The sequence below is a fragment of the Vitis vinifera genome, chromosome 8 (assembly GCF_030704535.1).
Source record: "Vitis vinifera cultivar Pinot Noir 40024 chromosome 8, ASM3070453v1".
In the NCBI taxonomy this organism is placed as follows: Eukaryota; Viridiplantae; Streptophyta; class Magnoliopsida; order Vitales; family Vitaceae; genus Vitis; species Vitis vinifera.
The window spans coordinates 14,705,266-14,729,345 of NC_081812.1; the positions used below are offsets into that span (position 1 = coordinate 14,705,266).

The 24,080-nt window shown below is 36.9% G+C and overlaps 3 protein-coding genes across 8 annotated transcripts; 1 reads left to right on the plus strand and 2 right to left on the minus strand.

Annotated features, from left to right (window-relative positions):
- Positions 1–1,268: 1,268 nt before the first annotated feature.
- Positions 1,269–14,564, minus strand: LOC100251629 (uncharacterized). 6 transcript variants are annotated; one of them, XM_019221641.2, is made up of 8 exons: positions 14,395–14,553; positions 13,880–14,007; positions 11,184–11,238; positions 9,042–10,484; positions 8,894–8,962; positions 8,609–8,807; positions 8,387–8,480; positions 1,269–1,545 (listed from the first exon to the last, which is right to left on the minus strand). In XM_019221641.2, exons 4-7 carry the CDS (start codon positions 10,458–10,460, stop codon positions 8,410–8,412), a joined length of 1,758 nt encoding a protein of 585 aa, XP_019077186.1. In that variant the 5' UTR covers positions 10,461–10,484; positions 11,184–11,238; positions 13,880–14,007; positions 14,395–14,553; the 3' UTR covers positions 1,269–1,545; positions 8,387–8,409. The 6 variants fall into 6 exon arrangements, with proteins under 6 accessions (XP_019077186.1, XP_059595069.1, XP_010653510.1 ...); XM_059739086.1 differs by lacking the exon at positions 11,184–11,238 and having other exon boundaries at positions 8,392–8,480; positions 8,894–8,959; positions 14,395–14,564; XM_010655208.3 differs by lacking the exon at positions 11,184–11,238 and having other exon boundaries at positions 8,894–8,959; positions 14,395–14,564.
- On the plus strand, positions 1,915–4,549 carry LOC100246483 (WAT1-related protein At2g37460). Its single transcript, XM_002274873.5, has 7 exons — positions 1,915–2,166; positions 2,343–2,405; positions 2,492–2,608; positions 2,769–3,009; positions 3,103–3,264; positions 3,751–3,902; positions 3,991–4,549. Exons 1-7 carry the CDS (start codon positions 1,955–1,957, stop codon positions 4,232–4,234), a joined length of 1,191 nt encoding a protein of 396 aa, XP_002274909.2. The 5' UTR covers positions 1,915–1,954; the 3' UTR covers positions 4,235–4,549.
- A 1,389-nt stretch (positions 14,565–15,953) lies between the features above and the next one.
- Positions 15,954–22,526, minus strand: LOC100256751 (type I inositol polyphosphate 5-phosphatase 8). The gene is made up of 11 exons (XM_002274813.5): positions 22,300–22,526; positions 21,236–21,327; positions 21,053–21,137; positions 20,887–20,964; positions 20,503–20,590; positions 20,028–20,132; positions 19,190–19,610; positions 18,892–19,088; positions 18,320–18,428; positions 17,956–18,104; positions 15,954–16,904 (listed from the first exon to the last, which is right to left on the minus strand). Exons 2-11 carry the CDS (start codon positions 21,263–21,265, stop codon positions 16,595–16,597), a joined length of 1,572 nt encoding a protein of 523 aa, XP_002274849.2. The 5' UTR covers positions 21,266–21,327; positions 22,300–22,526; the 3' UTR covers positions 15,954–16,594.
- Between the last annotated feature and the right edge of the window lie 1,554 nt (positions 22,527–24,080).

Here is a 24,080-nt window from a genome sequence, read left to right on the forward strand (position 1 = left end):
ATTTCTTTATTTATAAAGATGCATAATGATAAGTCCACAACAGCTCACCACATTGCCATTTGGGTCCCAGGATGGGAAGCATTAATCCTTATCATAATCTTAAATATCCATCAATTAGTTTAATTCATTTGTTTTAAACTGCAAAAGAATATGCAATATTACCTTTCTGATTTTATTTTATATCATATTCCTGTCTACTAATTGAGCTCAAAACTAAAACGAAACATGGATATAAAAAGCAAAGGCAGCGCAGAGTACAATATATAATCACGAAAGTACAGGTAAATTTTGATGGTTAATTTCGGGTGGCAATTTAGTTAGGGACAGCGCCTGCAAAAATGACTCGTTATGACGACATACTGCAAATACGACTCATGTACTCTCACTTTCAAAAAGAAAATAAGTACAACATCATTATTTTCAAAGGCATCCATGCCACATATGGTGCTCAATTCACTCAAATCACAAGTAGCACTTTCTAAGATACGGACCAGGATTCGTTCAAGAGACTTCACTTGACCCTTCCATATGAGTTACCGAGCATGAGAGCTTCGTATTTATTGCTAATAAAGCCAAGTCATAAAGCCGTTGCAATTATTGGAAAGTATGACAAGGCTCTGTAGTCGTTGGCGTGTTGCTAGGGTTTGTCACAAAAGCCATTGCAATTCAGAGGGCATGACAAAGTAGTGGGAAAAATGAACCAAGCTGTCCCAACAAGACAAGTAATTATCTTATATTGGAATTGAAGGACTAGTGGCAGAAACAAATAAGCATTCACTATTAAGTCATAATGCAGGTAGGTTGGAGTCTACTTCTCCCTTCATATCAGTTATCACATCAAGAAAACCTCAATAATCAACATAATAGCTGACCAAGCAGAACATCAGGGCACATCATTGGGTGCCTGCTTTAAAACAACTTGCCGAAAGCGGGTCTTATTCCATATTCATACAGCATAAAATCCCAGCGGCCTATAAAGCATTCAAAACCAATCTGCAAATGCCTTCAGTTGCGATCACCATATGCATCACCTGCAACTCACACTTTGTAATGTGGGTGGCTGGGCCAGCCTTGACTATGGCGTAAGTGCCATACACATCCTACTAAAGAGATTTCCATAATTGATGGTGGGGAGTCTAGTGCCTTGTATCATTGTAGAAAAAGCACAAGACAACAAACCATGAAAGTTTTTAAGTTTTAAGTGGTGCCTTCACTGTTGTATATATTAGCTTTGACCGCAGGTTAGGCCTCAAGTGTAATCACCATAATTTAAAGAAAACAAGAAAAAGAGGCGGGGTTTATATTATTCAATCGGAAGACGCATTAAGCAAAAACTTATCTCTGTCCTTAATTTACAGTCACTGACTTCCTCTGTCAACATAAAAAAACTTACATAGGATTTTGCAGGGGCTGGACAAAAAAGAGCTCACATGGGACTGGCCCAGGTTCAGGCACAGGCTCATCTCTGTCTGGGTTCGAACACTAGAACATCACAGCTGTACATGCAGTGCAGGCTTTAAATAAATGATCCCTTATCATCCAATTCTGCAAATAGCAACCAGGTCAAAATGAGTACACATAATTGCATCTCTTAAATCTAATTCAATCCTCATAAAATGTAAATGAACTAATCACGGGGAACAGTCTATAACAAAAAGCAAATCCACTAGGTCAGTGATCCTGATCTGAGTAAAGATACCAAATAAAATATTGTTAAGGCAATGGAATCTCTAGTATTTATTAAGCTCTAGGTTTAGTGACCAGATATCAGGTTGATGTTTGGTGAAATGAGCTTTTGAGTAATAATAGAGCTTTAATAGATTCGTTAATACCTGAGGTTTCAAAGTGAAAAGGAATATTCTGATTGACATAGCAGCCTTCCTTATAAAAGGGAAGATAAGCCACCGTTTACATATTCATGAGCTTATGACTCATAAGTAGATTAGCAGTACAGATGGAAAATGAAATATCAAGCAAGAGTACATACAGACTCCTATATAGGGTTAAGCCTTTCTTAGCTGTTACCTTCTTGCAATTTGGATTTGCAGGGATGGATGTCTTTTCTAAGGTTGCATTGAACCAGGGGGTGAGCAACTATGTGCTAGTTGTCTACCGCCATGCAATCGCCACAGCCTTCATTGCTCCTTTTGCAGTCATTCTGGACAAGTCTCTCTCTCTCTCTCTCTCACACACACACACACCCCTATTCACTCACACATATACACAAACACATCATTTTCTTCATATCATCACCACCACATCCACCATCAATATCTGCAGCATCATCAGTAGTTCTAGCACCAGTTGAAGAAAACTGAATACAAAATTCATTTTTTCAACAGGAAAGTACGACCAAAGATGACTTTCTCAATCTTCACCAAACTAATGCTGCTCAGCTTATTGGAGTAATTTTCCGAAACAAATGAATAATCTGTTTGCTTCTAAGCTCTCACATAAAAACCATCTGAGCATCTTTATCTCCTCTTAGCAGGCCAGTTATTGACCAAAATTTGTATTATTTCGGGTTGAAGTACACAACAGCAACATTTGCAGCCGCTATGTACAACATTCTTCCAGCCATAACCTTTTTAATGGCTTGCATCTTTGGGTAAATAACAAATACCAAGACAATACACTTGCATGCTTCTCTAAGAACAAAATATATCTCACCTTTTAGCAAAGAACATGCAAAAACCAACTCCTGATTTTCCTGAAACACGTCCAATATGTTTGGTTGAATCTGATAAAAGTTATCTCTTTCTGTAAAGGCTTGAGAAGGTAACACTTAAGAGTATCCACAGCCAAGCTAAGGTGGTTGGTACTGTAGCAACTGTTGCAGGAGCTATGCTCATGACACTGGTAAAAGGCCCAGTTATTGAGTTGATTTGGACAAAAGGAAGAAACAACCAAGGGGTTAAAGGTGGTGGAACAAATATTCACGACTCAATCAAGGGTTCCCTCATGATCACAGCCGGCTGCTTCAGCTGGGCTTGTTTCATAATTCTACAAGTAAGCGATTGCTCAACATAAATGTGGAGATTTTTCAACATGTATAGCTGACAATTTTTCTAAATTATAATAATTTTTGCTCTGTTTCTCTAGGCGATCACGCTAAAAACATACCCGGCTGAGCTTTCTCTCACTGCTTGGATATGCCTGTTGGGCACAGCACAAGGCACCATAGTGGCACTTGTTATGGAACGGGGAAAAACTAGTGTCTGGTCTATACACTGGGACACTAAATTCCTGGCAGCTCTATACAGTGTAAGAATATTCAAACTGATTCAAAAAGGTGACTTAACTGTTTTTAAGTGGCTGAGGCTGGTCTCCAAAATCCTTGATTATCAATGTGATGGTTGTCCTCACATTGCATTTCCCAGATTAGTAATTGTATAGATCAATTAAACAAAAAATTTCTAGTAAATCAAAAGTGGCAGGATACATGTTTTTTCAAAACCAGAAGATGGTTTTTACCATCTCCACTCTTACCTGCCTTCTACAAACCCTCAATCAATGTGGTACACCCATCAAAATTCCAGTTTACATTAGTAACATCTAATGTTTCTCTAGTAACCTGGGGTAAGGAGTTCAATTTTATAGAAAATGAAAAGCCTAGTGTACGAAAGACAAGTATGTTTGTCCACAAAAATGAAGCAAAGATTTCAGCTTGCTCCTCAAATGAGAAAAGCGGGTTTTTGGCCAGAAAATAGTAAAGTTTTCAGCTCTTATACCCAAGACTTATTCATGCAGGGCATAGTCTGTTCAGGGCTAGCTTATTACATTCAAGGAGTAGTAATGAAAGACAGGGGACCGGTTTTTGTGACTGCTTTCAATCCACTAAGCATGATAATTGTTGCTGTCATGAGCTCTTTCATTTTGGCTGAACAAATGTACTTGGGAAGGTATTCATTAAGTTCTCTGCTCCACCACAACCACACATACCCACACAACCACAGAACAAAGAAACAAGCTAATGTCATATATTTACAGGGTAATCGGTGCCATTGTCATAGTAGCTGGCCTATACTTTGTCGTGTGGGGTAAAAGCAAGGAGTACAAATCTGGATCCCCCTCAACAGATGGACAAATGGTCCAAGACAAACAAATGACAGACGCAAGCAGTGATAGCAATGAAAATTCTACTCCTGAGGTGATTACGCTCAATGTTTCAAGCAGAGGTGGGGCAACTAGAGATGAACAAATAAATAGACAGAGAGATCAGCTACTTGTCTAGAACTTGAATTTCTATAGGAGTCAAATCCCAGCTCTCAGTACAATTCTCAGGAACAACAGCAGCATTGAACCTCATCCTACCATTGCACCATTCTTGTCACCATTCAAAGCCTGATAATCCTATTACTAGTGGTTTTTATGTGTCTCAAATTGTATAAAAGAAATGATGCGAAGGAAATAACTATCAGGAGAATGTCAGATCTCAGGAGATACGGTGCAAGGTCTGGTCAATCATTCACTAGAATCAACTTTAAGCCTGCATGATTACTGGCACTAGACTTAATATGATTGAAGGATGGCCCATTATTTGTCCAAAGCATCCACTGACTGTTTAAAATTATTCAATCAGGTTGACATTTTCATATTGGCATCTAATATCAGACAGCTTACGAAGCTAAACCCAGGAAATACAGGTTTCAAACCACAGACACACTTGAGGTCTCGAGAAGTTTGAGGAAAAGAAAATTGAGAGGAAAAATATAAGGAATAAAAAAAAAAGATAAGGTCAAAAGTTTTCTCTTGTTTGGATGTATATGGAAAAGTTGAGTGAGAAAATTAAATTGTCGAGGAATGCATTTCCCCCAAACTTCTCTCACCTTTATTTAAAGAAAATCTTTTAACATTCAATATAATAAACTTGTTTTCCTTAACATTTTTTTACCTTCCCTTTTTACTTTCTAAGAACCAAACAAAACCTAAGTAACTCAATCTAATTCCTTTCTATATCATGGGCCCAAAAAAAAATATATTGTTACATATTTGATTGTGTGAATTTGTTTGTAAACAACTCGAATGAATCTCAATTAATAAATTATTCAAATTTGTTGCAAAATGGTGCACAGCCTGTAGATTTTCTAGCTGGGATATATTTGTGAATTAAGCCTTTTTCCTTATTAGTTTAGTTGACTTATTCTTTTTTGTAAATAGAGATATCCTAGGCTAGAAATATTCAAAGTTTTCATTGTGATGTATGTGAAATTACTAAACACCACTGTGTGTCATTCCCTTACGGAATAATAAAAATCATGTTCCATTTAGTTTAATCCACACTAATGATTAAGGGCCTACACAAATTCAAAGTATTTCTACAACAAAATGGTTTGTGTCTTTTATTGATGAATTAACAAGTGTCACTTGGATAGATCTTGTGAAACACAAATTTGATGTAACACTATTTTCCCTAATTTTCATAGAATGGTAAAAACCAAATTGACGCCAAATCCAAATAGCGAGATCTAATAATGGGAGAGAGTATCTCAACAAATGTCTATCATCATACTTCAAAAAAAAGAAGGAATTGTTTATCAATCTTCTTATATTGATACACCACAACAAAATGAGATGATTGAATGAAAAAAATAAACATTTGCTAGAGGTAACTAGAGTCTTGATTTTTCACATGAATGTTCTAAAGATGTATTGGGGAGAGGTTATTTTAATTGTTGCTCATCTTATCAATAGATTGCCTTCCAGAATGCTTGATTTCAAAGATCCCATAAATCCTCTCACTAAATTCTACCCACACTTTGATAGTTTCATTAGAATTGCCCTAAAAATATTTGGGTGTGTGGCGTTTGTTCATATTCAAGCTAATCATAGAACTATACTAGGTACCCGAGCTCTTAAATTGATATTCATTGGTTATTCTCTAACAAAAAAGGGGATATAAGTGTTATCATCCTAATTTCTAGAAGTTTTTTGTATCTATGGATATGTCCCCTTTGACGAACAACAACCTTTCTACTTCCAACCTTATGTTGAGGGGGAGCCCTTCATAGAGATTAAGGAATTTTTTCCTCACCTAACCCTTCCACTTTCTAAAACCAATTCTTCTTTTGAACCTTTACCCTACAATACCCTAGAATCATTTCCTTTTGGGTCCATGGTGAAGCCTAAGTCTATTGTTCAAAGGAAAGAGGGGGAGAATCATTTGATGCCACTTAAAGTCTATTCAAGGAGGATGCAACCAGTTCTAGAATCTCTACATGCTCCAACCATTGACCATGATAAAGGTACTCAAAATCAAATTGTCTCTACCTCTAATGTCATTAACGACCTTGATTTACCTATTGCCCTAAGAAAAGAAAAATGAAAATGCACCCAACATCCTCTAACCAACTTTGTTTTCTTTGACAACTTGTCATTCTCATATGGAAAATTTGTTTCCAAATCTAACTCCATAGAAATACCTAGAATTGCTCAAGAGGCACTTAGGGATGAGAATTGGAAGAAATCCATGATGGAAGAAATGAGTGCATTGAAGAAAGATGATACTTGGGAAGTTGTTAATCTTCCCAAGGGCAAGAGAAAGGTTGGGTGTAAATGGGTGTTCACTACCAAGCATAGAGCAAATGACACATTAGAGAGATATAACATGAGATTGGTAGCTAAGGGTTATATACAAACTCATGGGATAGATTATCAAGAAACTTTTGCTCTAGTGGCAAAGATGAATACTATTCATATTTTGTTATCCCTAGTTACTAATTCAAGTTGGCCCTGTACCAATTTGATGTAAAGAATGCTTTCCTACATGGATATTTGGAGGCAAAGTTCTACAGGGAATTATCACGAGGGTTTAAGGAAGACTTCATAAGGAATAAAGCTTGTAGACTAAGTAAAAGGCCTGACATGGTCTTAAACAATTGTCTAAGGCCTAGTTTGAACGATTTGCTAAAGGAATGAAAACATGTGTTATAGTTAGAGCCAAGGGGATTACACCCTTTTCATTAGACATTTACATAAGGGAATGATAACAACTCTCATAGTATATGTTGATGATATTGTCGCAATAGGAGATGATTTAGAGGAAATAAAGAAACTAAAGAAGCAACTTCTAAACGAGTTCAAAATTAAGGACCTTGGAAGGTTAAAATATTTCCTAGGGATCAAGGTTGCACATTCGAAGGAGGGAATAGTTATTTCACAACAGAAATGTACATTAGACCTTCTCAAAGAAACATGAATGTTGGGATCTAGACCAGTAGACACCCTAATTGAGCTAAATTACTAACTTGATGGAGAAAAAGAAGATATGTCCATGGATCGAGAGAGATATTAGTGATTGGTGAGTAAGTTGATTTACTTATCACATATTGGACTGAAAATAGCTTATGATGTGAGTGTAATGAGCTCATGTATAATCCCAAGGAGACACTTATGGAAGCATATACAGATGCTAAGCGGGCAGGATCGATCATGGATCGAAAACCGACTTCTGGTTATTACACTTTCTTAGGAGGTAACTTGGTAACTTGGAAAAGCAAAAAGTAGTCAGTGGTAGCAAAATTTTGATCCATGGCACATAGAATATGTGAACTTTGGATAAAAATCATGCTCACCGACCATAGGGCCGAGTAGGAAGGACCAATGAGACTCTATTGTGATAATAAGTCAACCATTAGCATAGCTCACAAGCCAATTCAATATGACCATTTCAAACGCAAAGAGCTAAAAACATGTAGACATGAAAAGTGAGGATACAATAATCCTACTTTTATAGGCCCCCCCTTTTTTTTTGGATCAGCTAATCTTCCTTTTACACTAATTTTCTAAAGCTGGTCAAATTAAAATAAAACTCATTTAAGATGGCCAAAAACATGACCCAAATAGCATTTGAATGGTTCACCATGCCATTTAAGTTTCAAGAAATTGGCAACATTGACTTTGATCCAAATAATTTTAGAACTTCATGTTTTAAATGAATAGTGACTTTGATGGGCTACCTCTCAAAGAGTTGGAAACAAAGAAAAAAGAAAATATATAGAGATCTCTATAGCCCTACATTTTGTAAAACATAACTGGCTTCAATAAAATGCATATCATCTAATATGGTAACTAAAGATATTTTAGAAGGATGAAAAAATGAAAAAAAATAAATAAATGCAAAAATTCTTTTATGATAACAAGTAAAACATCTTGCATTTTACTTTTCCATCAAGAAGTTTAAGAACAACACAAGACAATCATAAACATACATCCAATGACAAGAGAAATGGGTTCTTTTCTATGTGCTGTGAAGTTGATCCCCTGGTTTCACCACAACATCTATCTCAAACCAGGGAAAAAAACACACACTCAAACTTATCATAAATGAGTACAAGATACTGTCATAAGATGTATACTTCTATGCACAAAACATAGATGACCCTACCTTACAATTTAAACAAAGCTTCTTCATGACAATTGCTTCCCTTCTTCTTTTCCATATATACGCTGAAGTTCACGAGTTGCAGCCAGAAAGGATTCTGAGAGAAGAAAGAGTGCAAGGGGGAAGAAAAGAAATGCCACTATATAAGAAAATGGAGATGCTGAACTCCCAATATGTGTAAAACTGTCACCAGGAACCAAAAGGAAAAAAAAATGTATGCATCACCTTTCCAAAGACGGAAGGACTTCTGGTTAATAGGTGAACCAGTAATTGTCTGAATAACATCAAACAACGAATTCTGTGGGGTGCTTTTAAGCTCTTGGACAATCCCATAGATAGTCTTTCCATTCTCAAAGTATATGTGATTGTTGGGGTGTTTTGTCTTGCAACCAGCATGTCGCTCAAACTCGTAAGCATTAATTACCTAAAACCAGTTGATTGGTGCATTGGTCAACAGATCATATGCAAATTCTCCCTGAATTTAAGGAAATTACAACTGCGATATCTTACCTTAGAGAAATTGCATGACTGACAACCACAGAGATATCCAGAACCTTTTATAATACCTCGGAGTTCCTTCTAACATGCATAGCAAGAACAAAGAATGTCACAAGACAATAAGCTAATCTGGAACATAAACAGAAGAACTAAGATTTACCTCCCGTGACCAGGCAATGTACTTCACTGGAACTCCATCCAGCATACCAGTGGATAGCAAACTTCTGACATTTGAAGGGAAGTTATTTGGAGGAACCTTCTTAGACAGTTTTTGCTCTTCTTTCTTCTTAGAAACAGTCTCAGATCCGGAGGCAGTTATCTGAGCAGTACTTATGAGCGCATCAGCATTTGACTCAACCAATTTTTTCTCATTTAATGCCTCAGACCTTTGAACCGATGGCTGACCCATCAACAAGTCATAACTGCATACAAGCCTCCCAGAGGGATTTGTATCATCATCATCATCATGGAAACCACCAAAAGATATTATATTACTCTCTCCCTTGTTATAAGAATGACCAATAGACAAATTACTATTATCACCCTTGTAGGTGTGACCCATTGATATGGTATTCTCATCTCCTTTATTATAGATGTGCCCCATTGATATGGTATTGTCATCCCCCTTGTTGTAGGTTTGACCCATAGATATGATATTGTTGTCTCCTTTGCTGAATGTGTGACCCATTGAAATCGTATTGTCACCCCCCTTATCGTAGGTATGACCCATGGACATTATACTGTTATCAGCCTTGTTGAACGTTTGACCCATTGATATGGTATTATCATCCCCCTTGTATGTTTGACCCATAGATATGACATTGTCATCACTCTTTCCGAATGCGTCACCCATAGATATGGTATTATTATTCACCTTGTAGGTATGGCTCATCGCTATATTTTCATCCCCCTTGTTATAAGCTTGGCCCATTGATATGAAATTGTTGTCTTCCCTGCCATAACTGTCACTTATTGATAGGATGTTATCATCCCCTTTGTTATAAGTAAGACCCATTGATATTGAATTGCCATCTCCCTTGTTGTATGCATGAGCCATTGACATGGTATTGTTATCCGCCCTAGTATAGGTATGTCCCATTGATACAGACATAATATTCTCAGAGTCCTTCACTTGACTGACTTTAACTTTCCTGATCCCACCATAATTAAGACCTGATCTAGGATCTTCCAGTGAATGAGACATAGATAAACCAAATAAGGATTCATTCCCAAAAGGATCCTCAATAACTTTTCTTGCCATGTTCATATTTCCTGCACCAACTGATGGAATGTTCCTGTCATCAAAATTGACAGTTCTTGCTGCTTCAGGGTCAAATAGCCGTTCAGTGAAATGACCTGAGACTGAGTGAAAACCAGAAGCATTTGCCCACGGAGAAACGTTTGGATTTGAAAGTCCTGGAAACAAGTTGCTGTTAGGAACTTCTACGGCTTGCTTCTTGTTTGGAAATAGCTCCTCCGTACCATCCATGAACCACTGATGTGAACGCTTTGGCTCAATTCTCGAAGGATTATCGTATGCCATCTCACCATCAGTAACACAACCAACACCCTTTGCCATCCAAAAGCCCTTGTTCTGGAAAGACTGCCAAAATATTACTTAAAGAGTCAGGAAAGATGCTCTTAGCACACAGTTAACTTAGAATAGAATAATAAGAGCTCAAAATATTCGAAGCCTAACTATAGACTTAACTGTATTGAGCATGCCATCTAAGTTATCTGAATCATCTTCATCTCATTCAATCAAGATGACTATACGGTTTTACTATTGACAAAAGATGTAAATGCAAGTTTAAGCTTTACATACATTCTTTTATTTCTTTCTTTATTACTTCTGATACTAGCTCCCTAGTTCTCCTATTTTCTCCATCAAATGCGGTTGCTAATAAAAGGAATACATGCACCTTCACAAGTAGCAGACTAACAAAATAACCTCAAAACTTTACACTTGCTCACCAATGACTGACCTTGAGATTATTTTTCTTTGATGAAGTATGCTGCATAAAAGCACATTAATGTATATGCTAAAACATACAACTTGATATTTGTCAAAATATTTTCAAATGGTAACTTTGAGGATCAAGGTCCATCCTTTATTTCTGCAGGGCAATATATCACATGTGCGAGTGCCCTTGTGTTTAATTCCAAGACCTAATAATTACTACAAAAGTCACCCAGTTGATGACTTAAATTTACAATTCCTTTTAATAAGATAAATTCATTGAAATGAAGAAAAAAGCAAGGCAAGGAAAGGGAAATCTCAAACTAAAGAGCAAAATGAAACCTGCTTTACAGGAGGGAAGAAAATAGGCAATGTGCTTCTTTTTTCCCCAATGGTTCTGGAAACAAAAAATATACTTGGCAATCAAAGTTCATGTGTGAAAATAGAAGAAATTAGGCAATGTGCTTTTTTCCCCTAGGGTTCTAGAAACAAAAAATACATTTGGCAATCAAAGTTCATGTGTGAAGATAAATGAATAAACAGAATCAAAACACGTGTTTGGTAGCCTAATAAAATTTGACAACCAAAAACCACATATATCTATAAAATTCAGCTAAATCCATGCTAAGACAATTATCAGCAACCAAAGTTATATCAAATAAGCCATATCAAGAAAATATGTAATAGAAAACAAGTTGCAAGTAAAATAAGCATTATCTACTGTCTAATATCAATTGCAGACAGCATGGCTTAAAAATCAGATTCATGGATTTCAACACTAAAAATCTTGAATCAAATTTTAAACAATCATTCATGACTTCAAACAGTAGAAATGTGATATCAGATTCAATGCTTCAAACACAAGCAAGGTCAAATTAGATATATGGCTTTAAAATCTAAAAATGCCATATAAGATTCATGGCTATAAAACCTTGAAACCTCATCCAATTGATGGATTTAAACCATTATTTTCTTAAATCAGATCCATGACACTAAACTGAAAAGGACGTGATGAGAGGAAGAGATTAAAACTCACTTGCAGAGTCGTGGATGAGGAGATAATCAGCTGTTAGGGTTTTGTTGGCAATGAGATTGTTTTTGCAAGTGAGGAGGAGATATGACCAAGTGCAGAAGGGTTCTTATTTTAGAGAGCGTGAAGGAAAAAAAAAGTTTAACATTTGAAAAGCATAAGACTCAAACCTGGTCCTTTTATAAGTGGTGCTAGATGGAAAGAAAAGAGGCATGCTTAGGCATATCACTGAAAGATTATTTAAAACCATTTGTTTCCAATAGAATCAATAATTTAAGACCATGATGATAAAAGGGTGTTAAATGATACAATAGATATGATATTATACATTTTCAAGTAAACCATAAATATCATTCGTATATGTGTTGCATCTTTAGCGTATCTTAGGATACATATATGACACACAAGACACTTATTAGCAAAAAATGAGTTATTCAGTGTCCATATGGATACATTTCCTTTTTTTAAAAAAAAAAAACAAAAAGTATTCGTAGCTTCTACATAAAATTCAAGAACTCTTAGAGGTTTACAATGAAAATGTAATGGGTTTTAAAACCTTATTAAAAAAAATTAAGGTATTAAGGTAAGTTTATACGTTTTATATAGAAGTTTCTATTTAAAAAAAAAAAAAAAAAAAGAACAGGAATTGTACCTAAACAAAGCCTCACCTTTGGGCTTAAAATTAATACTATTGTTTACAAGGAAGTTAAAGGTTAAAAATGGATGGAGAAAATGATGACAGGTAGAAATATTGTAAGCATTTTGCTGCAATCAAGCTTTGAAGATTGAAATTTAGAGCAATCATCATTTTAAGGAACATATGGAAGTATTATTTGAGTAAACATCTGCCATTCAGATGACTTGATCATTGGCGTTGACGTTGATGAGGAATGAAGAATAAAGCCCTTTATTTAATTTATTAATTGCTCCTTTTTGAGTTTATTTCCTTCTAAAGGGATGATGTCATACTTAGAAATTTGAACATGGGCTACATAGCACATAAACACATCTATATGTCAACAGCATATAGTTATATACCTTTATATGGTCATAGTTTTATCTTTTAGGGGAGACTTGGCTCAACTCTAGACCTTTTGCAATGTTTATTAGGGGGTAGTTGGAGCTTAGAACTTAAAATTATGGCTAAAAGATTAGAAAGTTATTTTGAAGGATTCTATGATAAATCTTTGAAAACTTGATTTCATTATATATTGTGTTTAGTGTTTAAACATGTATGATTTTCATGAATCCAAGTGTTTATCTCATTTAACCTCATAAACTTTCAGAAAAATATTTTATAATATGTTGCTTACACTTTGTCTGGAAAAATGTGTTTTTATATAAGTAAAAATATTTTTTATATTCATTTTCCAATATGAAGGAAAGATAAACTGATGATACACAATACAAAATGATTCATAATAAGAAAAAGCAGAAAAATGATACATGCCATGTTTTGCCAGTTGATAACTATGTTTAAGGATATTTGGTTCTTTCGCAAGAATGACAGAATGGAAAAAGAGGAGTCAAATCAAATAAGAATATTTCATTTGTTGAAAGATGACTTTCCTTTTCATCCATTTCTTCCAAGATTCAAACAGTTGTACATCTTTTTTAAAATAGATGACATAAACAAGATTCTCTCAGTATTTATGGAATTCCAATTCCGAGGAATTGGATAATAATAACTCAAAACTAAATGACACACTAATACCATCAGAATAAACCTTTTTGCCCAATTTGAAATGTTCATCCAAATATCTCCCACTAGTTTTGTCCCAAACTGTGCAATGTGTTCAAAGAAGTAAAAAGTTTTCTCCATGGCCACTGGCCACTTAAATAGCTCAATCCTTCCGTCTACAAAATTAAAAATGACATAAAACCACATGCAAGTATCATTTCTTGAATGCAAATTAAATACATAATTAAAAAAATTAAAGAAAAACACCAATGATCAAAACGCATTCAAATCTCTAGCTTGAATTTCCAAAATTGTTTGTAAACATACCATTGTCTACCGTTTCAAATCCTTTATCAAGTCAATCTCCTGACACCAGAAACGAAATTCTTGCTATCAACAAGGCATTGATGAGTCAACAACAGAGGCAAGAGTGACAGTGGACAATATGTATTCCTCTGCAAAGAGAATAATCCAAATAAATAAATAAATCCACCTATCCAATTTAGAGATTATTATAGATTTACATTAATCAAATAAGAAAAAAAAAGTCCTAAATCTGTTTTCCAAAAAAAAAAAAAAAAGAAAGAAAGAAAAACACTCAACTCAACCTAAATGCAAACTATCTGGCTCACTTCAAATTGAGCTCTCACTTACAGAGAAAAAATGGGAAAGAAAAACAGCCATGCAATTTCCTCTCCTTTTTGTTCTCTTTCTCACTGACCAAACAGAGGGTAAAGACTGCATGGATCTCTAGACAGAGTCGGAGAAGGAAAGATGATGACACCATGTAACCCTAGAACTTCAAATCAAATGCAAAGAGCAAGGATCTCAACGGCACGTACCTCTGATGAATGGATTAGAGCTTTATGCGCCGTACAATCTCTGATCGGAGATCAAAAAATTTCGCGGCAGCAAAGTGACCGGCAATTGCACGGATGGTGACAGCGGCGAGATCTAATGAATGAAAAAGTTGGTTGGGGGTTTTGTTTCTGAGGGGAAAGATATAAGATGGGTGCCCTGCACGATCAACTACAATGAAGTTTTACCATCGCCGTACACGTGGACACCCTTATTTCCATGTAGGTCGTTGATTGCCTGCCACGTTTGCAGCAAAGGTATCGTTTTGTGCGTGCCACTGTGCTTGAGCTACGTTTAGGCGATGACGTGACACAACTTGGAGGCATGAAACGACTGTATGGTCCATGACGTGGCTTCTTTTTATTGGTGCTGTAGCATATGTATTGTCCCCCGTAATCTTGACTAAAAGATCACAATATAAGTATGAACTTGACTTTTACATACTTGATGCCTTTCGAACCTTTTTTTCCGTACTTATCTTTTTTTAGACACAACTCAGAAGACATTGAAAATTAATTTCAATGCTACCTGGAAATAATTTTACATATCATATGCGTAATAATGAATTTCAACCAAAAAATAATAATGAATTTATTGCTGTATCATAAATTCTTTAAATAAGAATATTAATCAAGGAATTAAAAAATAAATAAATATTTGAAATTACGTTACATAACAATATATATATATATATATATATATATATATACATATATATGTATATTTAGACAAAATGTGTGTCAAATGGTAACGGGTTTTTTATATATTTATTTTCTTAAATATTATTTATAAGTAAATTTGAAAGTGGTTGAATTTTAATTATTTGTCTTTTGTTAGCAATTTTATAGGTTGGTTAGATTGATTATTCCAAGGTGAACCCGCATAAAAGTTAAAACCATGTTATTGGAAAACATTTTGAAAGGTAAATGGTTTATATGGGGGTACAAATAAAATTGGGGGCGATCGGGAGTCAAAGATTCCCATCAATGTCCAAGTCTGACTGTTTGAGGTGGGGAGGACCCAACATAGGAGGGCTCGAATGACTGATTGCCACATCGGAAAGGCCCGTTCTTAGAAATGGGCCCATGACCAAATTTGGAGGTGACACTCGGATGTAGCGTTGAGAGTGGGAACTGCTGCTATATTTTAAGATTGGCTTTAAATGCTGAAACAAGTGGGCCATGAGAGGGAGCTGGAGTCTAATCCCAACTCGTCCTCAATGCTCATGGTCCGGATCTTATAATTGGACAGGACCCAGAGGCATGCTTACTGGGCCGACGACAAAGTCGGCCTCAAGGGTGGGTTTGTCAAGTAGGGTGAATAACACTCACAAGTTACGGATCCAACGGATAAGCTCATTAGAATTTTCCATTCCCCCTATTTCCGCATCCTTGTAGCTTTCACACTTCCATTTCTTTCAAATTCTTGACTATTTGAAACAAAATAGTCCAAAATTTAGGTACAAGGTCATTTGCCAAATACTTTGTTTTTGGACACTATCAAATCTACCTTATAAAATTATGTCCTCCACATAGCCAACAGATTGAAGAAATGGTAATTTGTCATTAAAATAATAATAATAATGAACAAAATTGACAAAAGGCAAAGAATGAAATGGTCATATAAGAGCCATTCATTTCTGTCTCCTTGGGCTCCCCCTTTCTCCGTCCTCACTTTCTCTATTTAACTGTAAAACCCATTTTTACACGTTTTTACACTTGAATTAGCCTTTTCTTCTTGCCAACCAAAAAAACAAAAAACCAAAAAACCCAAAAGAAAGAAAACATTCTGCAAAAGCTGATCACTATCGTTCTCTCTTGAGCACTTTAGTCAAGCCCACCATCCTCTTAAAATGTACACGGGGCAGGACCGCAGAGCCCAGGCCAAGCCACTCCTTGCACTCCATTCCTGACTTCTCAATCCATCCACTCACCTGCAACCCCCATCTGATCATGATCAGCTTCAGCCCCATGCATTTGCTCAATTCCTCCTCTATCCACGCGTCAAGCACCAGGCGTGACGCCATTTGCACGCCGAGCCCAGGCCTTCGGCTTGGGCAAACCCATAATGAATATCATCATCACCCATCAAGCACGCTCATCCAAACCGTTAAAAATGGCATACATGCTCGGGGTATGTAAGGCCGATATTTCTTGGTTCATGTGCCGTATCAGTGTTGTCAGTCTACTGCGCTGTGATTCTTGCATTGGTGGGTTGCTTCCCACTCAAAATGTGAGATGTTAGTTCAGAGCCGGAAGTTTCTCTGAAGCTTTGAGCCCTGGGTAGTAGCAAAAGCTCTTCAGCTTGGACTTTGGCCACACAAGTTACTGTTGTTGGTTTAGAGATGCAGGACCGCATGGGCTTGCTCTTGTTTACAACGTCCACTTGAACTGAGAACATTGCATACACTGGTCTATGGTCTGAGAACCTGGATTCTCCCCTTAAATACCACATCTGCTTTAGTCCTTCACCCTTCCACAATATCCTGTCACACCTGCCCAGCAAGAGCTTATTTTAGATTAAAGTGCAAATTGGCTGATGGATCTGAGCTTGCAATACTAATCCAGGATCCAGACCGTGACAAGAGACAGAATTAAAGTCCAAGACCCAAAAAAAACAGAGTACAATTCATTAGGAATGGCTACAAAATTTGAATGCGTACATGAACCATAAGTTCAACTTATTACGAATTTTCTCTAAACCAGAGCAAATACAATCCTTGGAACTAGATAATCTCAAGATCAAAACATAGCTAGTTATGCTGCAATGGAGTTACCTTCTTCTATGGCAAATGTTTTACTTAAAGAAAGATCATAGACCAACACCCTACTATTTCATTGCTGCGCGAACTGTCACCTAGACAAACCTGTATCCAATGTTAGGTACACTTCAATATTTCAAGGTTCCTCTTATCTCCTTCCACTGGGACAAAACTCCTATCTTGGACAAGTTATGTTCAAGGTAATTAAGAATATTACTCCCGTGTGATCTTGACTCATTCTGTTATCTATAATTTAATCCCAGTGCTTTATTATATTTTGATGTCTCTCTATCTCATTCAATCAACCTATTAATATACTATAGAACAGTTTCACACGCAATTACTAAACCTTGACAGTAAATAGTTTTGGTTGACCCAAATAATATCTTGGAGAAATTTTGAACATGCCACAGTTAAAAAAATTTAAAACTCAGTTCGAATCACATCAATGATGACTGCCACCAATGAGAACCACCCATGTGGTTGAAATTTCTCTCCAGTTGCGAACCCTGGAACAACTCTCTTGTTTGTGAGAAAAAGGTTAGTACTATAACTGTGCATGCTTAATTTATGTATCCTTTCTTTATGTTTTCAATGAAGGTCATGATTTATTTTATAGTAGGTTCAGGTTCAACTGGTGGATAGCCTAGCCAACTTAAACACGAACTTTTTGGCAGGTTGGAAAATGAACAAATGGGAATGGATAAACAAACAATTTAATTGTCTTTTCCAATTTGGTAATAGAAAAGAAATGGAGGTAAAGGAAAGAACCTTGAAAGCTTACCAAGCAGGAGTGCGTCGTTTCTCCTTAGATTTAGAGGTGTGGACAACATAATGGTCTGAATTGGCAAGATATTTGTAGGTTGGTGCAAAGTATATCCTCCCTTCTTCCCAGCCTTTGAATACTCGACCAGATCTCTGCTCGATTTTTAGCTGCCAAAATAAACAATAGGCAAATATTAGACTAAAAGTAATGGAAAAAAGAATTTGATATTGATAATCTAGAGTGAATTCTAGTTCAATTTATTCTTTCCGTGCCAATAGTGCCAAAGTACTAAGTTAATGGCTCAAAGAGAAGTATAGGAAAGTGATTACACAATGGATTTTGAAAAATCCCTAGTTCCTAGCCTTGAGCTATTAGAGCTCACCTGATCCTTCTCTAGAAGTGCTTGCCAATTATTCCTTTTAAGTAGCTCATATACGTCCCCACAACCAGATGCCAGGCGATAATTTAGATCCCCAAGCCAAATGATCTTGCTGCATTGAATAAACAAAGAAAACTTTTAAAATTTTATTTAAAAAGATCCAAGAAAAAAAAAGGCATGGGAGTTTATGCTACAGTAACGTTATTGCCAGGTGAAAGAATGGCTTCCCAAAAAATTCTTATTGTGACCTAAAATTTTTTTGTTACCGTTGAATCACAAGGCAAGAAGAAAAATACACCAGAAAAGTCATATTCACATGTATCATAAGGCTATGTTTGGTTCCCAAAAAGTAGGAAAGAAAAAAAAGTGTTAAGAAAAATGATTTTTTGGTTTCACCCTACAAAATATAAAAGAAAATCAAATATAATTAAAATTTATCAAAAATTTATTAAATCTATTTTCTATTTTTCTTTACTTTCTATTTCCTTCTTTTGTTCTAATAAATTTTTGATAAATTTTAATTATATTTGATTTTCTTTTATGAGGGACAAAAGAAAGTATTAAGAGGGACTTACTCGTGTTCCAATATGCTATCAGGAGGTAGTGGCTGTCCAGGACAGCTACAAGTGGGAGAAAACCTTGTTTTCCTCAATATTTCTGTAACGTCCGAATTTCTTCTAACCTCATCACCTTGTTTCTCCCCGGAGGTCAAGTGGGTGCAAACAAAGCAGAAGGTGGTCTGATGCAATGTCATACTAATTGATATCGACCCCTGTAATACACAAAGCAAAAAAGAAAATTCAGTGGAGTGATCTCTTTCACTATACATGAGCTTAGAATTGAGAATGGAATGGTATCAAAACGCATACATACCTTATTTCCAAGATATCCCATGATGCCTCTCCCAACACAAGACACCCTCAAATTACTAATATGCCGCTGAAGATCAGCCCTAACCCAAACGCACAAGAAGATACCCACCATCTGCTTGCTCGCAGCCAGGCAGTAGCGGTGCGGCATTCCATTGGGAGAGCCGTTGGAGTTAGAATTAGGATTCTGATTCAGGAACGTCTGTGAATCTTCTCTCTCGAGCTCGTCCTCCAAGGAAAGGAGGTCGGAGAAGCTGACCCTGGGCTTGTCTGGGTTGGTGGCATCCTCGTAATATTGAGGAAGTTCATGTTCCTTTCTGTTTAGGTTCAGCGCCCGACGAATGAGGGAAAGCCACTTAGCAGAGGGGCCGCTGTCCTCTGCCCCCAGAACGTTGCCTGCGTTAAGAGGGACAATTTCTTGGAACCTGATTCAAAAACGGAGTAAATAAAAACCCGCACAAACTCTTAAAAATTACAAAATATGCCACTCCTTTTTTCTCCCAAGTCCCACGTGTCCTAGATGTCGTCAACGAGACACAGATGTGTGGCCTCCTGGGCCAAACAAGTGTAGGGGTAGTTGGTGGAGTCCAGTTGAGTTGATGTTTGGGTCGCGTCAACACCGGTCCAGAACGCTAACTCCAGATGAGTTGTTCACGCTACTACAACTAGGTCTAGGCGACTATCAGCCAACCATGGTAAGAGGCTGCTGGCTAAGATATATTTTCTGAAATTTTCTTTCGTCTAACAAATACCCCCTCTATTCACATTCTATCAATATCTAATCAGAGAAACAGTTAGTGAACAAAAGTAGAATAGAGGCGTTGATGGGAAAGAGAAAATACCCAAGAACGTAAATGTCGGCAGGAGCCTGAGTCGTGAACCAATCTCGGATATTCAAACCCTCGTGGGGCGTCTTCCCTCCGACATTCCATGTCCCCACCAACATCCTACACTCCATCACACCATATCAAAACACTCTATTAGTTTCCTTGTATTTACCAAAACCTAAAAGAAAAAGAGTTTCCCAAAAAAATTAGAAAAACAAAAAGGCAATCATTGCTATGCAGCAAAATCTAAATATTCCACTTTTGACTCCCAATTTCAGAGCAGCAGCGGCGGCGGCGACGACCACGACCTTTTCGTGTGGTCATCTCCGATGCGTTGCCATTATGAAATTCTGGGCAGGGTTGGGGGCCCAAGTCGAAAATGTGGCGTCTCGTTTTAATTACAAGAACTTTATTCACCTCTGAATAAAGGTCTTTGAATACGGGGTATACTAGTGTTTTCAATTACGAGGATACGATATGCTTCCCTTACCTGAGGTTGATGGATTCGTTGGTGACAGCCGACTGCAGTTCCTGAGCTCTGGGCCGTTTGAAGCCATTTCTTCCTTCCGTCAACCACCCTTTAATAGTTGATAAACAGCCATTAGGTCCAAATCCTCAGAACAAGAAAGACCCCTAGAGATCATACAAATATTTCGTAGACCCTTATATTTCACCGCACACGTGGCACATAAACAAACGGGGGGCCGGGGAACTTAGAATTCTGTGATTACCTTTATCTCAATCAACTAATTAAGATTGAATTAGACGGATGATATAGGACGGTAAGATTATGCACCAGATGGACGGAGAAATGCCCTAAATGCCCTAAGGCGTACGAGTCATAAGACTGTGCCGTAGCACCATTTATAAATACCTGAGACTTGATCCGGTACGATCACGCAGTAGTCTCCGTCAGAGCAACTCTTCCTTCGCTCGCATCGATTCGCCATGGCTGAAACGCAGATACAAAATAGAAAGCGCTCAACACGAATCGCAATGACACGACAAGCGAAAATTTTCATACCCGACATGGATCTTACCCTTAACGGTATAATCGGAATGAAATTCGTCGGCGCCACTCTTTATGTTTAGCCATTTTTTCATAACCAGTTTCGGCCAAGATGACTGCGACAAATATTTTCTTGTTCAGTTCTCTCGCATCCAACATATCCAAAAAAAAAAAAAAATAGAAAGAAACATTTGGTTTAAGAGCAACCGCATACCTTCGGATTCTTTCCGACTTCCGTCCTCATTGCTCCAGCGTTGGATCACAGAGGATAACACCTTACCAATGCACAGAAACAGCAATCCAGAACTGAAAGAGAGAGGAAACCCGATTTTTATTATGGGTGTGGATTCTGTGTGAAACGGATTAGGATAATAGGTTGTGGATGGATGATTTCAAAATGGAAACTTATAATTTAAAAAAATGAAAGTCTTCAAGAAAAACAAAATGGATATGTAATTTCAGAATCGAACAAGAGGAAGTGTTGGAAAAACTGGTAGTTTAAGAGGTTAAATTAGTGTTGAATCGAGTGTTCAACGGGAATAAAAAAGACCCAAGTTGCAGGAGAAATGGAGACAGCTTCCGCGGAAGAATCGTAGACGGAAAGAAAATGAAAGAAAAATACGGTTTAAATATTGAGAGAGGCGGAGTAGGCCAGCTTCATCCTTTTTCATGAAGAATATTTCTTTACAAGCTTCTGTTTGCTCTTTACAGAGGGGAGGACAGGGTGGAAGATCAACAATTAAAGAAGGAAAATATTTCAACTTTTTCTTTACCCCTGAGAGAAATCAAATCTTCATTAAACCTATACATGAGAAAGTCGCTTTTATTGCACAAGTATAAAAAACTCAGGGATGAAAAAGAAACTGAAAAAAGAAAACAGAAGATACAGGCAATAGAAAACCGACCGAAAGACGAAAATAAAGGAAAATTGAAACAGCAATCAGATATCCAAAACTCGATCCCAGTGGCAAATCAAAACCTTGAAATTCCAAGTATGATGTAAATGATTCACCATACAACTCAAAACCCTCAAAGTCCAACGAACCAGAATGGGACACAAAAACAGAGCGCCGATAAATTACAAAACCAGCGCAGAGAAACGGAGATAAACAAAACCAGAATCTGGGTTTCGATAAGTTGTATCAATGACATTGCTGACTAGAAACACAAATCAAGATCATAAACCCAAAAAATAAGAAGAAAAATAAACTAGTAATTACATTATACCCCTTGAATCTAAAGCCAAAAATAAAAACAAAAAAAGTTCAAGAAACTCACATGAACAAGGAGGGAATGATTCAAAGATTGATGATCAGAGCGCGGGATCAACCTCTGTGTGAGTTCGTTCTCCAAGAGCCCTTTTTTCTTCTCTTACCGTATCGACTTTTTCTCTCGTTGTAGAAAGAGGGAAGAAAACCCAGATTTGGTAAACTGAACAGCGAAAGTGAGAATGGAGAGAGAGAAGATGGGAAGGGAGTTAGGAAACGCTCCTCGGAAAAGCAAAAAGGGGCGGCTGCTCCTGCATATATAGTGCCCATGTGCGAAGGAGAAAATGGAGGGGTATTTTGGTCATTCCAGAAACTACCCAAGTGTGTACTGTCAATCAGTTAGTGAGAAAGAGAAACCGAGGGTATTTTAGTAATTGACTAAAAAATAGTCTACTGTGGACCAGTGTACGTACGCGTAAGTCATATAGGTGTATTGTCTACTCTCGTACCAAATCCACACTCGTTGAATTTACTTTATTTAAGACCCGTAGATTTTTGCCGCACCGCAGACTCGCTTCCTCTCGTAGACATCATCAAATATGATTTTGAATTACTAGCCGAGGAAATTAATCTTTCTCCACTAATTTGGGCGAATTCATGAATTTTACTTTAATTTACTCAGCTATCTATGTAATATTTATCATCTGATTATATTTTTGGTCACGTAAATCTGCCTTTCATAGAATCTAAATTAAAGTGACTGATGTTTAACTTGACATATTAATTGAAATCTTAAGTGAAGAAATCTCGGCCCAAATTTTTTTATTAATGAACCAATGCACTGTGATTGGTTAATAGTTAAAACTAATCTTCAGGACAAATATCTGCAAACCTTCATTTAACAGTGCCCTTTTCCTATTTAAGTTCGACATAAATCATAATCTAGGAAGCGGCGTTCCCCATCCAGTGGGACCAATTAATTAAGGTTTCAATCCAGCGCGCAATTATAGAAAATCTCACCATATTTTGTTCACACAATCTACAGACTTCTTTAAGTAATGAAAATTTCCTGAATTTGTATCTCAAAAAAGCTAAAAAAATCATTCATTTTATGTATGCAATCCACTCCTTCCTCCGGACAATTATTGCAGACGGTCCAAATACTTCCAAGTACCAAAACCATGCCACTATATTGGATAGGACTGGAACTGCTTAGACCTAATGTCATCGGACTAAAAAACAGCTGAGACAAGAGTCCAAACAGCGGCTTAGTTGTATCCTACAAATACAGAACCCCCTGATTCTAGAAATTAAAAAAAAAGTATATAATTTTGGAAAAACGGTGGGTCAAATCAGTTAGGAGTTTGTGTACCTTCTTTCACTGCTAGTTCGTGGCCTGTGTACTCACTTTGGGGCGCGTGGCCCCAGCTCCCGCACCTACATTGGCCCACCATTCCTTCTTTTTGGTAGAAATACCCTCGATTATTTACTCTAATCGCAACGCTACCCTTGAAATACAGCGGAGCCAGAAGCAGTACAATGGTGTGTTTTGGTTTCTGCCAGTTTGTTTTTTGGAGAGTGAAGGCGAGTGCGATGTTTGACTCTGTTTTAGTAATTTTGTGAGAGGACCAATAAAAAGTGTGCGTCGTGGGCACATGGTGTGTGCACATGGTTTTTGGATTGGTTATTTTAGATCCTCTATATCCTTTGTATTTGTTAGGACTTAGGAGAAATGTTATAGATTTGTCACGTAAATTGTACAATAATTTTATTAATTCAACTATTTTAAATTGCATAACTAGAACCATGACCCAGGGAAAGAGGAAACTAAGCAAAATTTCAAATTGAAGC

Excerpts from the sequence above, each read along its gene's own strand:
- LOC100251629 (XM_059739085.1), bottom strand. Across the intron at positions 8,960-9,041 it reads ACATTGCCTGGTCACGGGAG|GAACTCCGAGGTATTATAAA; the intron begins GTAAATCTTAGT and ends GCATGTTAGAAG. Across the intron at positions 8,808-8,893 it reads AGTCATGCAATTTCTCTAAG|GTAATTAATGCTTACGAGTT; the intron begins GTAAGATATCGC and ends AACTGGTTTTAG.
- LOC100246483 (XM_002274873.5), top strand. The coding sequence starts at position 1,955 with ATGGAAAATGAAATATCAAGCAAGAGTACATACAGACTCCTATATAGG. Across the intron at positions 2,167-2,342 it reads TTTGCAGTCATTCTGGACAA|GAAAGTACGACCAAAGATGA; the intron begins GTCTCTCTCTCT and ends TTTTTTCAACAG. Across the intron at positions 2,406-2,491 it reads ATGCTGCTCAGCTTATTGGA|GCCAGTTATTGACCAAAATT; the intron begins GTAATTTTCCGA and ends TCCTCTTAGCAG.
- LOC100256751 (XM_002274813.5), bottom strand. The coding sequence starts at position 21,265 with ATGAGGACGGAAGTCGGAAAGAATCCGAAG. Across the intron at positions 21,138-21,235 it reads AAGTCGGAAAGAATCCGAAG|TCATCTTGGCCGAAACTGGT; the intron begins GTATGCGGTTGC and ends TATTTGTCGCAG. Across the intron at positions 18,105-18,319 it reads CACTTCTAGAGAAGGATCAG|CTAAAAATCGAGCAGAGATC; the intron begins GTGAGCTCTAAT and ends TTATTTTGGCAG.